Source organism: Neofelis nebulosa, chromosome 15, assembly GCF_028018385.1.
Source record: "Neofelis nebulosa isolate mNeoNeb1 chromosome 15, mNeoNeb1.pri, whole genome shotgun sequence".
NCBI classification, from domain to species: domain Eukaryota; kingdom Metazoa; phylum Chordata; class Mammalia; order Carnivora; family Felidae; genus Neofelis; species Neofelis nebulosa.
Window position 1 is genome coordinate 7,430,125 of NC_080796.1, and position 15,657 is coordinate 7,445,781.

At 48.4% G+C, this 15,657-nt stretch overlaps 1 protein-coding gene across 5 annotated transcripts in view; it reads right to left on the reverse strand.

The window, feature by feature from the left end:
- Nucleotides 1-1,043: 1,043 nt before the first annotated feature.
- The window catches only part of NVL (nuclear VCP like), a 90,892-nt gene continuing 76,278 nt past the window's right edge, over nt 1,044-15,657 (reverse strand). For 4 of the 5 annotated variants that reach the window (XM_058701821.1, XM_058701822.1, XM_058701819.1 and 1 more), the window contains 5 exons: nt 14,123-14,199; nt 12,602-12,690; nt 9,958-10,028; nt 1,211-1,290; nt 1,044-1,176 (listed from right to left, as the gene is read on the reverse strand). In XM_058701821.1, the coding sequence (XP_058557804.1) occupies nt 1,246-1,290; nt 9,958-10,028; nt 12,602-12,690; nt 14,123-14,199 (282 nt within the window). In that variant the 3' untranslated portion in view covers nt 1,044-1,176; nt 1,211-1,245. Of the gene's footprint in view, nt 1,177-1,210; nt 1,291-6,816; nt 9,441-9,957; nt 10,029-12,601; nt 12,691-14,122; nt 14,200-15,657 lie in introns of those variants that run through there. The other variant, XM_058701820.1, reaches the window with a different exon arrangement.

Sequence of the window (15,657 nt, forward strand, 5' to 3'; positions counted from 1 at the left end):
CTCCTTCCTTCCGGAGAAGCACTGGCAACACGCACTGTGACCCTAGAGGGTTGGTCTCCCGCCTAGTAAGCGCCTGCCGTCCACCCAGGCCCAGCTGTCGGTGAGGCTCAAGGACACGCAGCCTGTCCGGTCGCTCACGCTCAGGCTGAGCTCAACTACTGAAAGGAAGGGTGCTCAGACCTAACGTTCAAGTGCCACGAAAACCTTAGCCTTTTCTCATGATTTGCCACGTGATTTGCCAGCTGGCTTTCTCCTTCTATTTGGCTGCAAAAACAGTCTAGGCCTACTACTCAAATTTAGGACCCCAAACCTTCCGGCCTCTAATAACTGCCCTTCATCCTTCGCCATCTCTAGCACAGGATGCCATTCCATTGCCCCTGTGTCCCGTCCCCTAGGGTCCCAGAGCGCTGTCCTCCGAGCGCCCTGCCCCATGCAACAGTTGCACCTGCGGCAACTGTGGGAGGGGTCACGTCAGAGGTCGCTGTGCTCCTGCGGGCTCCTCAGTAAAAAGGACGGTGTTTTATCTGCCTGGGGTGCTTTCATCTATTCGTATTTCCTCCACTTCTTCAAGTCCATTCTTAAAAGTAGCATAAACACTTCTGGAGCATGAAGGAGAGACTCTGGGAGGGGCTACAGCCGCGGACCCCACCGTGGGGAGCGCGGTAAACGAGGTGTAGCAGAAACACAGCACAAAGTGGGGCTTTCAGGACGGAGCAGTGACCGGTGGAAGCCTCAGAGGGGCTGTGGAAGGACAATCTGGACACTACAGGGACACAGCGGAGTCTGATGAGGAAGGAGACACTTACCTGGTTTCCAGCACCTTCCACGGGAGGGCACAGCTGGGGCAGCTGGAGATCTGGAAGGGGCCTGAGGCCACGGGACAGCGGGTCCCACGGCTGCTTTCTCGGTTGTGGGGGTGTCCTGGCGGCAGGAAACAAAGTATCTGGGGGTGACGCGGCCTCAGGTTGGCAACGTACCTCAGACGGCTCAGGGGAGAAAAGCTCCTTTTGCTGTGAATGCAACTTCTCCGCAGCACAGTTGAGAACGGTTCAAAATAAACGTTTTATTTAAAAAAAGTTATCAGTGATTTTATTTCAACAGTTAAGCGTGTTTTACTTAGAGAGGGCAGGGTGTTCCCACGCGCGGCTGGTGGATGGGAAGCGTCTTCAGCTCGGAACGGGCCGCGTTGCTCTGAGAAGAACACGCGTACACGGGCCGCCATCCGCGGCCCGTCGGAAGGGGGGGTCACCGGCTGAGGGACCGCTGCAGGGCTTCGTACATCACCTGGTCCTGAGAACAGGGGACAAGACACAGAGCTGGTGAGTGTGAGGTGGGCCGAACCGTGCCCCCGAAAACGCGTATGCGGATATCCCAGCCCCCCCAGGACCTCACGTGACTGTGACTGGAGAAAAGATCTTTAGGGAGGCGATTACGTTCAGTCGAAGCCCCCGGGACGGGCTCTAAGCCAGCACGACCGGTGTTGCTGCAAGAAGAGGGGCGAAGCCCAGACAGGTGCGGGGACACCGTGTGAGGACGCCCAGTCTCCGGGCCGAGGAAGGAGCCGCCTGCTCAGTGCGCGGCCCGCCCCACGTGCCCCCCCTTCCACGGGGACTGAGGTTTGCCGTAAAAGTCGGGTGACGAGCTGCTTACGGCTCTATCCACGCAGCAAAGAAAGCAGGATTTTAAGTGTTCTGAGCGTGGACGAGAAGGGGACAGAAGCACCTGCAGGAAGCTGCCGGGGCAGCTCCAGCGGAGGGGGGTGGGGGGAGGGAGGCTGCCTTCAGGGGGATGCCCCGTGGGGTCTCGCCGGGGCCACACACGCATCTAAGGTCTGGGGAAGTGGCTCGACTGCTGCTTGTTTAGGCCGAGGGAGGACGTGCTTGTGTTTCGAGCCCTCGAACACCTGTTTTAAAATCCAATGTCGTTCTTCTTTCGGATGCACAAGGTGCTCGCAAGGTTCGAGGACCCGACGCAGTCGCAGAGTGAACGAAGCCCCTCCCGTCGACGCTGTCAGGTCTTCCTTCTGCGGCACGAGCACTGACGCCGCTGCGTTTCCCTTGTGTTTGACTGAAGTGGCGGCAGAGCACACAGGACCCCTGCTTCCCGACGGCACGCTTAGAAGACGCTCCTCTCTTCCGAGTTGATCCGTCAGAGCCTCACAGCGGAGCCACCGTCGAGTCCGCTCCGCTGTCGTGAGTGCTTCTGGGGGAAGTTCCCGGAGCCGCCCGGCCAGCCGCAGCGGGAATCCGGTTCAGTCCCGGGAAAGGGCTGTGCCCCCCCATCTCCTCGTATCCCGGCCAACAGGCATCATCAAGTTCGGAGATCTTTGCCTACTGCCAGGCAAAGAGTAGTATCTTAGTTGCTTTTCTTCCATTATCAGTAAGGTGAGGAGTTTTCCGTTTAACGAGCCCGTTGGCTTTTCCGTGAAGGGTCTGTCCCTGTTCTTCACCTAGCGCCTCTTTTCCAACATTTTCTGTGTCGGTCTTTTCCTCATCAATTTCTGGTCGTTCTGATTCACCCTTTGTGACATTAACTGCAAATATTTTCCTTATTTGGTCACTTGTCTTTTGACGAGTTTTTTAGCGCAGAAATTTTTATCCTCGTGTGTCAGATTCTGAGTCTTTCATTTATGTTGCCGGGTTTTGCGCTGAGAGGAAACAAGGCACGCCCCACTTGAACTTCCAGACAAATCTCTGGTCTCCTCCTACTTTGATGGTTTCAGATCTTACTTTTAAACTCTCCCGCCGCCCCCCACCCCCGTCCCCCACCTGCAGTGTGACATGCGAGTCCGACTTGAACTTCTGGAGACGGCTTCCCAGCTGCCCCGACATCGATCACCATGTTTCCATCACTGGTGTGGGGGACACTATTATGTACTGTATATTATGACCAGTTCCTGTGCCATTATCACAATGTTCTAATCACTGAGGCTTGTGTTTTTTAGGCCCCGCCCCCAGCTTGTCCGTTCTGCAGTTTCCCCAACTGTCCCAGTTTGCTTGGTTTTCCACATGCTCTTTGAATCGTTCTGGTTTGGTCCCCAAAACAAAACGAGCAAAAATGAAAATAAAGACCAAAGAGTAGGGCCACTGAAATGGTTTCAAACGGTAACAAATGGCCTTAGCGCTGACGTGTTTGCCGGCCGGCTTGGGGAACTTCTGCCAAAGGGACATGGACGTCCCGGCTTCCGGCAGGCAGGAGGACAGGGCTGTTGAGACGTGCGCAGAAATGCAGCTACGCTCACAGAAGCGGCCACGCACGGCAGGCTCTTCAGCACGTACGAGGTTTCTGACCTTTTACGAGTGAGTTTACAACCATTATCTTTTTCTGAGGACAGCCCTGAGTCAGATAAAGGCAGAACGGATGTTCTCTCTAGGCAACGACTCAGAGCCCTGAAACAGAGGGCAGGGCAGATTTTCCACTCAAGAAGGAAACCCATTTCCTGGACTGTACTCAGTGTTTACCCCGGTTTGAGAGACGGATTTGAAAAAAAGTCTATGTACTTATTTCACTCATTTTTTCCAAGTACCTCTCAAATGGTTTCAAAGGTAAACATAGAGTAGGTATTAGTGAAACGCCCAATTAACTTTGAAATAGGATAAAGAAAGGGTCCTTGTATACCAATATCACTGCTAAATCATAAACAGTAAAGACATTTTAAGCATGCTTTGTTTATAACCAGGTTAAAACAATTCCTTTTTCTGCAGTAAAATAACTTTTTAAAATTCTAAAACATGATTTATTGGAGAAATATTAGACAATATAGATCAGCAAAAAAAAAAAAAAAAAAAAAAAAATTCTCATTTCCAGAGGTAACTATTATTATTTTGGTCTTCCAGAACTTTTAAATTACTATTTTGCCAATTTTGAATTCTTTTGAATGGGTGATGCATTCTCAAGGTTCAAAGTTCAAAGAGGAGAAAAGGTGAACTTTTACACCCCTGTCCCCCTCCCCCACCCCCACCAGTCTCTCCCTACCAGGAGCCGTCACCCGTTTCCTAAGTAACTGTCTCATGAGGGCCAGTCAATCTGCCAAACAAGGAGGGGGCTGCCTTCACCCTGATGGTATGCCTCATTTTTAAAAGATCAAACAAATTAAAAATCAGTTTGGTCATCTGCTTTATTTAATATTTATTCAAAATTCATACTATGCCTACCTCCAAAAGAGAAGCTGTAGCTTCTTATTCACCAAGTTTTCCAGAAATCAAATATTTAAAGTTTAAAGATTTATGATCACCACAAATATTAAACAGAATAAAATGGTACGGAGTCTCACCAGCCCATACATGTAGCCTTCCACGGATGTTCCTAAGAGAATAAAAAAATTCTACAAGGTCTGGAATGATAGGCTCAGAAGTGTTTTTAATAAAATCAGTCACACCGCCTTTGTCATGCGGCCGAGACCCTTTAAGCAAACGCTGCACGCGAAGCACCTGCGACATGGATGGAACTAAGGGGCCAGGTTAGTCCATGTTCTGTGCACAGGGGCCCCGTCTCCTGCAACTTCTGCATCTGCGAGCCCAGCACAGGGCCTGCGCACGTGCAGAGCTTCGCGATCAAGGTTGAAATCTGGATCTCAGGCAAGCTGTTAAAACACAGCTAGGGGAGAAGGGACTCTGACTTGAAACGTTTTTCTCTCAAGTGTCGGTGGGGTAGAAATAATCAGGGAAATGAGTGACCCATGTACTCCTGAGTGTGAAGAGGAGAATCAAAGAGCCATGGCCACGACTTCGATGAGCTAATAAACAGTTTCGTGGTGTGGCTTTCATAGAGGAAAGAAAAAAAATCAGACCGTATGTTTGAGTGAGGTTTCCTTCCTGATAGTGGAACAGCGCCAGAGTAAGCAGAGTAAAAAGACTATCATCTGAGGTAATAAATATCTGGGGAAATAACCTCAAGGCCTCAACATTTATCAATGGCTAACTGGGTCTCAGGTCTCTGGTGAGCAGTGAAACCAGCACAGTGGTTATGCTGTGCTGGCCCATGAAGCGACACAGCCTAGACACAGGACTCTGAATTCTGAGACGCGGCTGGCGGACGGCCGTCTTATTTGTCGGGTGTCTGTCCTAATAGGGTGACGACCCATTAGGTCCTCTCAGCACCAAACAGGACCTGGTAGCCCGGGCAGGGATCTTTGGAGGAGGGAGCGAGGACAAGCAGGGATGGAGAAAAGGAAGGTCTGCTCACTGCCGTCACCACTCACCCTCAACCAGTTACCGAGGGTTTCCTGGGTCGGGTGACACATTGCTACATTTGGCCTCTGAACTATGTCCGCCAATTAAGTGCGGACACGGAGTCCACCTGACGTGCTGTCACTGCCCAACTCCAAATGAAGAATCATGTGGTGCCAGGGAGGAAAGCGCTCTAAGGTAAGAAACGGCGCCAGCTGGCAGGCAGGTGCACCTGGCTTAAGAACGTGCTGGATATTTCAGGACTAGAATGACCGGCCCTGCAGATTTGGGGACAGTACGGGCACACCTTTCTTCTTGGATGTCTCCTGACCATTTATGCAGTGTTAACGCGTCTCGAAGCAACTGCCACTTCTGTAAGTACGTCTTCAGGCTAAAACGTGATGTGTTCCTTTTGCATTTAACAAAATCTAGTGATTCTTTTTCAGCATGAAAAGATGACTCAAAATCCCAACCCGGCCACTAACAAGTCAATTAACTTGAGTACCAGAATCCCATCTACAGATTTTCATTCTAGGTCTTGAAGTCATGACCTTTATAAAAACTCTGTGGCCCTCACAACCCAGCCTGGCCAGAGTATCTAATTTCCTAACTGGCCACACTGGTTGGTTCTGGCGTGGGGTCCTAAACTGGGCTGGGCCGACCGCAGACTCCCCTGACACTCTCCCACCAGGGCTGGCAGGGAATTCTCTTGCTGGGGGGTGTCTGGGGTTGCAGGCAACCAGCTTCCCCCAGGAAACCCGTGACGAGGTTCCACAGCCAGCGTGCCCAATGCCAACCGTGTTCTCACGACCCTTGCTATGTGGACGAGTTCTGTTCCCCCACTTATCTTAGCTGGATTGGGTTTCCATCATTTACAACCAAAAGAGCCCTAATATTAAAAGCAGAAAGAGGTGGCTTATAAATGGGCCACTCAGTTTCACATCCAGAAAAGCATCACCACAAATGCCAAACCTTTCTTTTGGTTTGATTTTATTTCCTTTCAGTTTGGCTTTTGAAATGGATCGTTTGACTCTGCCTATGCCTCAAATTTCAATGGAACTGTCCTTAACCAGAAGGAAGACGTTCTTTGCCACCACCCAGAACTGAGAAGACCAAGAAAAAAGAAGGAACGGAGAACCCCTCCAATAAACATAATATACACTGGTTTCAAATTCACCAGCAAAAGTATTATACAAAGGTGGTAAAGCAGACTTAATCCTTAATTATCACAAAAAACATGGGCAAATTTAGGAATCAGGTCAAGCAACTATCAAGCTTTGGATCACACATTTGTGGCTATTAGTAATAAAATCACTTGAGCAACAAACATGGAAACTTCAAAATTACAGCAGAAATTTAATCTAGAAAATTGATCTTTTTGGAGGCAAAACAAGTAAGAGAATGACAAATGAACCAGCCAAGGTCAATATATAAAAACGATTAGAAAACATAATGAAAAACATTGACAAACAACATAAAAAAGTATAAATTATTTGGGAATGCAGTTGATGAAAGATGTGTAAGATATTTACACCAAAACTCACAACATTACTGAATAAATCAGGTGGATCTAATAAGTGAAATGAATTAAAAAATGAATAAACTCTGAGAAATTAAATGAATCTAAACAAATGGACAGATGTACTAAGTTTATGAATTTTTAACTTCTGCTCTCACAGCTGATATACAGATTCAGTCTCATTCAAAATCCCAACAAGCTTCTTTTTCAGGAAGCGATCAGCTGATTATAAACTTTATATGGAAACGCAAAGGGCCTAAAATAAACAAAACAATTTTGGGGGGGAAAAGGGACAGATTTGGAGAACTTATACTACCCGATTTTGAGACTTATATATCTATAATAGTCAAGACTGTGGTAAGAAAGATACAGCAGCATAAAGTCAGATGTAAAGACCAATGGAACAGCACAGAAAGAGATTCTTGCATTTACGGTCAATCGGTTTTCAAACAGATGGTGCGGTAATTCAGTAGGAAAGTTTTTTCCACAGTAGGGTCAGAGTCAGTAGGCAGCTACATGGAAAAACATAACCATGACCCCTAAGTCGCATCAAACTAAAACAGTAATTTGAAATGGATCACAGGCCTAAACGTAAAGGCTAAAACTATTATGCGTCTAGAAAAAAAACAAAGGAGAGAATCTTTGCAAACTTGAAATAGCCCAGACTTCTTATGACAGAACACGTAATACGTCAAAAGGCTCCTGCACGATTTCGGCTCAGGTCACCATCTCACGGTCTGTGAGTTCGAGCCCCGCGTCGGGCTCTGTGCTGACAGCTCAGAGCCTGGAGCCTGCTTCGGATTCTGTGTCTCCTTCTCTCTGCCCCTTCCCTGCTCCTGCTCTGTCTTCCAAAAATAAATAAATGTTAAACAAAATTTTATATAAAAAAATAATAGGGGCGCCTGGGTGGCTCAGTCGGTTGAGCGTCCGACTTCAGCTCAGGAGGTCACGATCTCGCGGTCCGTGAGTTCGAGCCCCGCGTCGGGCTCTGGGCTGACGGCTCGGAGCCTGGAGCCTGCTTCCGATTCTGTGTCTCCCTCTCTCTCTGCCCCTCCCCTGTTCATGCTCTGTCTCTCTCTGTCTCAAAAATAAATAAATGTAAAAAAAAAAATAATAAAATAAAAAAAAAATAATAAAAGCTCCTGCTCTTTAGAAAGTTATCCTCTGTGTGCACATCTGATAAAAGCCTTCAATCCAGACTAAGCTAAGAATTTGTACAAACATTTATAATAAGGAGAGAAACGACTTGAGTTTTCAGGGGCAAAGCACAAGGCCAGGAAACAAGAGATCCAACTGACCGGCAAGCATGTGAAAATATGCTCACCTTCCCGGTTGTTCGGGGAATGCCCCCTTAAACTGGCTCACTGGGACACTGGTTCACATCCCTGGGACGGCTGACATTAAAGGACAGTGACACTCTGGTGTTCGTGAGTCCATGGAGAAGCAGAAGCCCTCACCAAGCCCGGGCGGAGCAGCCCGCGTTCGAGACCCAGCCAGGCCCGTGTGGGTGCTTACCACAAGAAGTGAAGACACGTCCCCCCTCTCTCCCTTGCTCTATCTCACACACGTTCAAGGGACCTTTATTCACAAAAGCCAGATCCCGGAAACGGCCGAGCGTCCCCCAGCAGGAGCAAGGACGAGATGCTGTGGTACATTCTTACCCTGGGAAACCACTCTGCAGCGGGAAGGACCAAACTCCAGACGCACAACACCGTGCACCTCAGAGACATCACGCTGAGCAAAGAAGCCGGACGCGCCGAGTGCGCCACACAGCTCCACGTGTGCCAAGTCCTCAGACGGAAGAAGTCAGAGCAGGAAGACGGGTCAGGCCTGGGGTCGCCCGGAACACCGGCCTCCACAGACGCCCCAGGACCTCCTGCGGGAACGGAGGGTCCTGGCGCTGGCCACAGCTGTCGCATGTGGCAGGACTGTGCTCTGCTCCACTGCGCGTCAACTACATTTCAACTGAAAACAGGGAGGCTAGAAGGAACGGCAAATGTGGGGCCACGTCCACATCTAACTGCTGGAAAGGCCCCAGACTCCCGCCGCAGGTGAGAAATCATTTCAGCCGAAACAATCTTTTGCTGACGGAATCTTTGGGGGCTTACATCACTAGTCTCTTGTTGATTAGCAGGAAGAGCCCCAGGACTATGAACTGTCAAACTGTCCCCAGTTTTAGTCGAGAAGACCGTGTTTTACAAGAAGATGCTCAGGGGAACGAGCACACATCCCTGTGGTCGACAAAATGCCCGGGAGGGGAAGGCAGACAGTTGTTTCTCCACAGACGGGGAGGACTCCGTCCCGGTGCAGCAGACTCTCGCTCGACTGCAGCCGGAAAAGCAGTCGGTCACATGCCTAAAAGATCCCACCGGCCCACACCAATGAACCGGGTGTTGTAGTTAACAGTGGTAAGGCTGGGGCTCCTGGCGGGCTCAGTCGTTAGGACGTGCGACTCTTGGTCTCGGGGTTGTGAGTCTGAGCTCCACGATGGGTGTAGCCATCACTTAACAATGAAATCTTTACAGAATAACTACACGTGGGAAGGTGGCCACCTCACCGAGAATGTTCAGAACAAGCCCGGAGGCTCTGGGACAGGGCAGCCCATCACCTGTCACCGCTAGGACTTTGACTCCCCATTTTCGATCAGTAGTTACAGTGGGAAACACCAGGCCTAGGGTAATAAATGGCTAATGATTTAAAGGAAGTTTGAGTCCAGCAATAAGCAGGTCTCATGGCTAAGGCATACAGCACTCCTAGGACATAAAAGACATGAAAGTGAATCAGACCAATGATGACGGAACCCGAGATAGAGGCTTCCTAGGGTTGGACACGTCCCCCAGTGGCCCTGTGTCACCGCAGCCACCCGAGTTACTACAGATGGGTCACCTTGGCACAGTAAGAGGCAAACACACAAAATCTGGTGTTTTATGTAAAGAAATGTCAGCCATTTCCTTTAGCCCTTCGCCAACCTTCCGCAAGGACATTTGCACTGGCCTGGATACCAGGGCGAGTCTGGCTCCAGGCAGATAAAAGGCTGCCTGCAAGGGTGGAGAAGCTCAGATAACTGGTGAACCAGACGGATCAGAAATCCCAAGAGGGTGGAGACAGACACGAGGGGTCATTCCCTTCTGGCTTCAGTCTTCCAAGAAATACAAAAAACTACAATCTCTCAAGAATGTTCTCACAAAGGCAATTATTCTCCTTGTTGTCATGAGCTACCGGTCTTGATTCCAGTCTCTTTTCTGTGCACATTTTGAGAGCATTTCTTACCTTTTTTGATATAGATGATTTTACTTTCTTGAAAGCTTCTTCAAAGTGCTTCTGATGGACCTTGAGCTCACCTGTGGGGCAGACGCACAGACACACGGGTGGGTACAGTGTGCTCACTTCCCATCGGTCAAGGGAATGTGGGGAAATGAGTGATCACATTGCTTCTGCTTTTTTTCAGAATGATTCAAGCCTCAAACAGTCTGCTTATCACATTTTCTGGACATTTTCTCATTTTCATTTAATTTACACACACCTGACCATATTTAATCTTACACACAAGTGCTTAAGTTTTATATCGGTGTCTATCGAGGCAATCAAAACAGTTTATTTTGGGACAAATTATATAAAAAAGTACTTTGTTCATCTTTAGAGATTCTTACACTTTGAAAAAAACAAAACAAGTCCATGTTTTCATTACCCGCCCCCCACTGTTTACCGAGCTATTATTAACATCTAACGTACGTAAGTTTAAGGTGTGCCGTGTGATGGTCCGATACACACGCCTGCGTGTGGTAAAGTGACCACCACCACAAGGTTACTTAACACCTCCCTCCCCTCACATAATCACTTTTCGTATGTGTGGTAATAACTTCGAAGATCTACTGTCTTAACATCTTTCAAATACATAATCCATATTGCTAATTGTAGTCATCACGCAATACATCTGCTCCCCAGAACCTGCTCATCTTCCAGCAGGAAGTCTGTACCCTTTGACCAACGTCTCGCCATTTCTCCTACCTTGTGCTCATCGGATTTTACTGCAGGATACCCCAAAGAGACATCACATACCCTCTGGGGGGCCCTCCTTTAACATTGTTTACCCTTTAATGGTGATATTTAATGAAGAACAACTAGAACTGTTCTTTAAAAAAATTTTTTTCTTGGTGTTTATTCATTTTTTGAGAGAGACAGCGTGCGAGTGGGGGAGGGGCAGAGAGTGAGGGAGACACAGAATCTGAAACAGGCTCCAGGCTCTGAGCTGTCAGCACAGAACCTGATGTGGGGCTTGAACTCATGAACCGTGAGATCATGACCTGAGCTGAAGTCGGATGCTTAACCAACTGAGCCACCCAGGCACCCCCGGAACTGTTCTTTTTTAAGATAAATTCCAATAATTTAACTAGGAACAGACAGTATTATTCCATAGTAGTTACGAGTCCATGGAGCACCTGGGTGTCTCAGTCAGTTAAGCATCTGACTCTGGCTTAGGTCATGATCTCACAGTTCGTGAATTCAAGCCCTGCACTGGGCTCTGCACTCATAGTGCAGAGTCTGTTTGGGATTCTCTCTCTCCGTCCCCCTGTCCCCAACTCCAGCTCTCTATCTCAAAACAAACAAAAAGAGTCCATACATGTAATTAGATGTTATGGAATTATAATATATATATAACGTACAAAGATAATAACACAACAATGGATTACAAGGAGCTCCAATTCTTTTTAAAATTTTTTTTACAATTTTATTTTAGGGGGCGCCTGGGTGGCTCAGGCAATTGAATGTCCAACTCTTGGTTTTGGCTCACGTCATGATCTCATGGTTTCATGAGTTTGAGCCCCATGTTTGGTTCTGCGCTGGCAATGTGGAGTCTGCTTGGGATTCTTTCTCTCTCCCCTTCTGCCTCTCCCCTGCTCATACCGTCTCTCTCTCTCTCTCAAAACAAACAAACTTAAAAAAAAAATAATTAAAAAAATTTTATTTTAGAGAGAGATGAGTAAGCGGGGGAGAGGGGCAGAGGCAGACAGAAAATCCCAAGCAGGTTCCATGTCCAGTGCAGAGCCCAATGCAGGGCTCAATCCCACGACCACGAGATTGTGACCTGAGCCGAAAACAAAATGTGTAGTCGAAGGCATCAGTCGGCAAGAGCCCCGTTCAGAGTCCCTGGAGGACAGGGAACTAGAAAGGCTAAGTGCAGCAGGGCAGGGGCATCAGAATGTGCTGAACAACCACCAAGTCACGTCCAAACAGCATTATTAGTAGTAGCGGCCAATATGTGAAGGGAGGCCTGTAAGTTTCCAGCGAGAAATCCTTAAACGCTGTCAGACTCGGCTCTCAGGCAGCACGCTCACATGTCGTTCCCCTCAAGATACCCTAATTTTGCAAGTTACATCACCTACTTCCGAGAGGAATTTGCAACAGCTTATGATAAAAGAAGTTCAGGTGCCTGAATCCGACAATTAAACAACAAAAATTATGGCGTGGGTGGTGGGTGCTGATGAACGTAACCCACACAGATGCTGGGTGACGAGGAACAAAAGTTAGTTCGGAGACTCTCGGTAGCCAGAGGAAAGAAGGGAGGAGAAGAAAGAGAAAATCAGTAGGAATAAAAAAAGACAAGTTTTGGAAATGCACGGAACAAAAGATCAACATGGACTCGACCTGCAGATGAAGTGCAGGCTGAGAGGACAGGGAGGTGTGTGTGAGGGTCCGTGGGCCTCGGGAGAGCACGGCCACGAATTGCAGGCGACCAGGCAAATGTGGCAGAAACCAGGCGAGGTGCGGGCTCCTGGACAGGCCCCAGCAGAACATCAGTGCTAACATCACAGATAAGAGCTGCTATGACAGGGTCACTTTCCGGGTCAGTAGTGGCCTTAGCGATACGGAGTGCTAAGTAAGTGGAACCGAGAAATTCTGGGAAGAACGGTACCTTTCTTGCTCCCACTCTTTGGTTCTGCCATTTCCTGTCTCAGAGCACAGACAGAAGCTTCTCGTACCAAAGCAGAGAGGTCCGCACCCCTGCAAAAACATAACCATCCTCACTGATTTATTCTTAGACACTGCAAAGAACAGAAAGAAGTCTGACAGCAATTTTCAGTCACATATTACACAATTAGGAAAGAAACCAACCGATAAAGGTGGGGCAAACAGATGATGGTCAGTAGGAAAGAGCTTCTCACTTTTACTTAAAATATTTCTAACTTTTAGAAGAAGGGTAATTACGATGCAAATAAAGCAATGAATCGTAACTACTCCAATGCTAATAGCAATAGATACTGTTAATGCAAAAAGTGAATCGCCGAGTCAAGAGGAAGAAACTGACACATTTGTCATAAAATCTTCATTCACAAGGCCTAGGCTGCCGACAAGCTGACCGCCCACACGCTACCTGACATCTCGAGTAAGCTCAGATAAGAAGTCATTTATGGCACCTAGTTCAAAACAGGGAAACACAAAGGCTAGAAAGTCTTTAATACCCTTGATTCAAGCCTGAGCTGAGTGGACCTACCATAAATGAGCTAAAACAGGAAAACCAGCAAGCCTTCATATAATTACTCTGGGCAATAATATGCCGTGTCAACATGGTTCCTGAGTTCAGCGGAAAATGCTGGTGCTGACTGGTGCTTCACCACATTACATCTTAAACAGAATTCCTGCAGCCCTTCAGGAAAGAGTTTGAATCTGGGGGAAACACCTCATTTCTAGCCATTAAACCTATTTAATGTCTGAAGTTGATAACCCCGATAATATATAAAATTTAAATGCCCACAGAGCTTACATTGTGAAGTGAATCCAATGTTTCTGCGGTTAGGTGCTGGTTTACAATGCTATTTAATAATTACACACACGCTTGGGTGTTCACTGCTCTCCTTAACACTGAAACCCCTTACACAGGTGTGGAGGCGTCTTTATCACAAACCAGTAGCTGAAGCCTACAATTATCGGTCTCTCAAAGTGATTATAGGAGCATAAACCCTAAGCACACACCGTTCAACGTTAACCCTGACCCTTTATAATGCACACCCTACGCTGTGTAACCCAAGGATGTGGCCCGGGCTTAGCTCTGCCATGACACGGCCTTTGTTGTGAACGGAACATCTTTTCAGATTTTAGCGCCTGAAGCTGTAAACTACTCACTTAAGCCTTTGCCCCGTTAACAGTAACTTCCCAAGAGGGCCGGGGTGAGGTGGAGACACTCTCCTTACAGGGTGGGAGGGGCGTTCACACGCTGTCACCACAGTGCTCTGATCACGTCCTGTCGTCTGGACAACCCCTGCACCTCGGGGTTCCTCGGGGCCTCAAAATGGGTGGTCCCTTCACTAAGAAGGAAGAGGCCGACAGAGGGGTTTCACCCCTGACTCAGTGCTCCCCGCAAGACCACTCTGCCTCATTGTACCCCTGAGGAAATGGAGCCTGGGAGACATAACGGGCCCGAGACCCGGGTACTCACGAATAGCAGTCACAGCGAAGGTCCCCAGCAAGGGCTTCCAAACTGACATCTGCGGCCAGTGGGGGTTTGGTGCCGTTCTAAGAGAGAAAACACCAGCTTCCAGTGAGGCTTTCAAGAGCAGTACTTTTCCACATTCTAGGCTCTTAGTAAATAGTAACGGCCGCTTGACTAAATGAGTATCACTGACCAGTATGGGAAGAATTTTAAAAATTTCAGTTTCGAGAAGAAGGTTAAGAAGCAGATGTCAACACTGACGAAGCAAAAGCAAACGACTGATGCCTGTGACGTCCAAAGAAAGCGTGCAGCCACAGCAGGGACAAAACCCGCCCCCCGAAGCTGTCCAGAGGGGAGGAACACCTCCCCTTGGCAGGTTACACGTGGCGGACACTTGGGCAGTGCTCCGCTGTGACGCGGGACCGGCCGGGAAGGCGGAGCGGCTCAGAACTTGACCAGGGACGACGACACAGCCCTTTGGGCTCCGCGTGTGCTTTCGGAGGCCTTATCTGGACCTCGATCCAGACTTTGGTGCCAAGGCCCCTCCGGCTCACACACCAAGGGAAGCCGGAGAGGACGAGCGTCAGAATACGCCCCACGGCACCTTGCGTGCACACACTGCGGATTTAGTGACATTTCAGTGACTGAAACCGCAGAGGCAAACGAAACAGTTTCTAGTGAGTTAAGATGTATGACCCGGTCAGAGGGTAGATATCTGCTTTACTATTCTGATTCACAACTTACATACACTGCAGGCGGTCTTCCCATTGTAGCAAACGCTATGTGAGAACACACAGGAAATAAGTGAGTAAACACGCTTACTCAGCCTCAAGGTGAGTATTAGGTATCGACGCGGCAGGCGCCCAGAGCAGAGGTTGCCGCCAGACGGCCGGGCTCTGCACGCAGACGTCCGGTGTCTTATCACTTCTTCCCAGCTCGGCCTGCGTCAGGATTTCACAAACTATACAACTGCGAGCTGCTATTATTTGATAAAACACAGATGCTCATCTAACATAGGTTCAAGAAACAGTTGTGTTTCCCGCTCGATGCACTCTGATCCGGGAAGTCCTCACGGGGAATAAACTCCAGGGGACCTCAGGCAAACAATCTTGGTGCTTTTTTCTGTTTTCCCTCCAGTTGTGTGTAAACTAGACGGCCAGATGGCATGATCTCTTCTATTGCACAGGTTTTCCATTTAGTCGGTTAACCGTGGGCACAGGTGGTGGCAGCAGGGGGAGCACAGCTTCTGTGGCTCTGGTGGTCACCTCTTCTCTTACTGTGGTAAAATGTACTTAACAAAATTGATCATTTTAACCATTTTTAGTGTAGGGAGTACGTCTGTGGTGCTGTGCAGCCATCGGTGTCTACAGCTTTCTTCATCGTCCCCAAATGAAACGTCGGACGCACTAACCACTGACCCTCCCGTACCCCCTCTCCGGCCCCGGCAACACCACTCTATGGATGTAACTGCTAATGTTCATGTACTTTTAAAAAAAGATTGTATTTGATTTTTAAAAAATTCTCTGAGCAGACAAAACCAG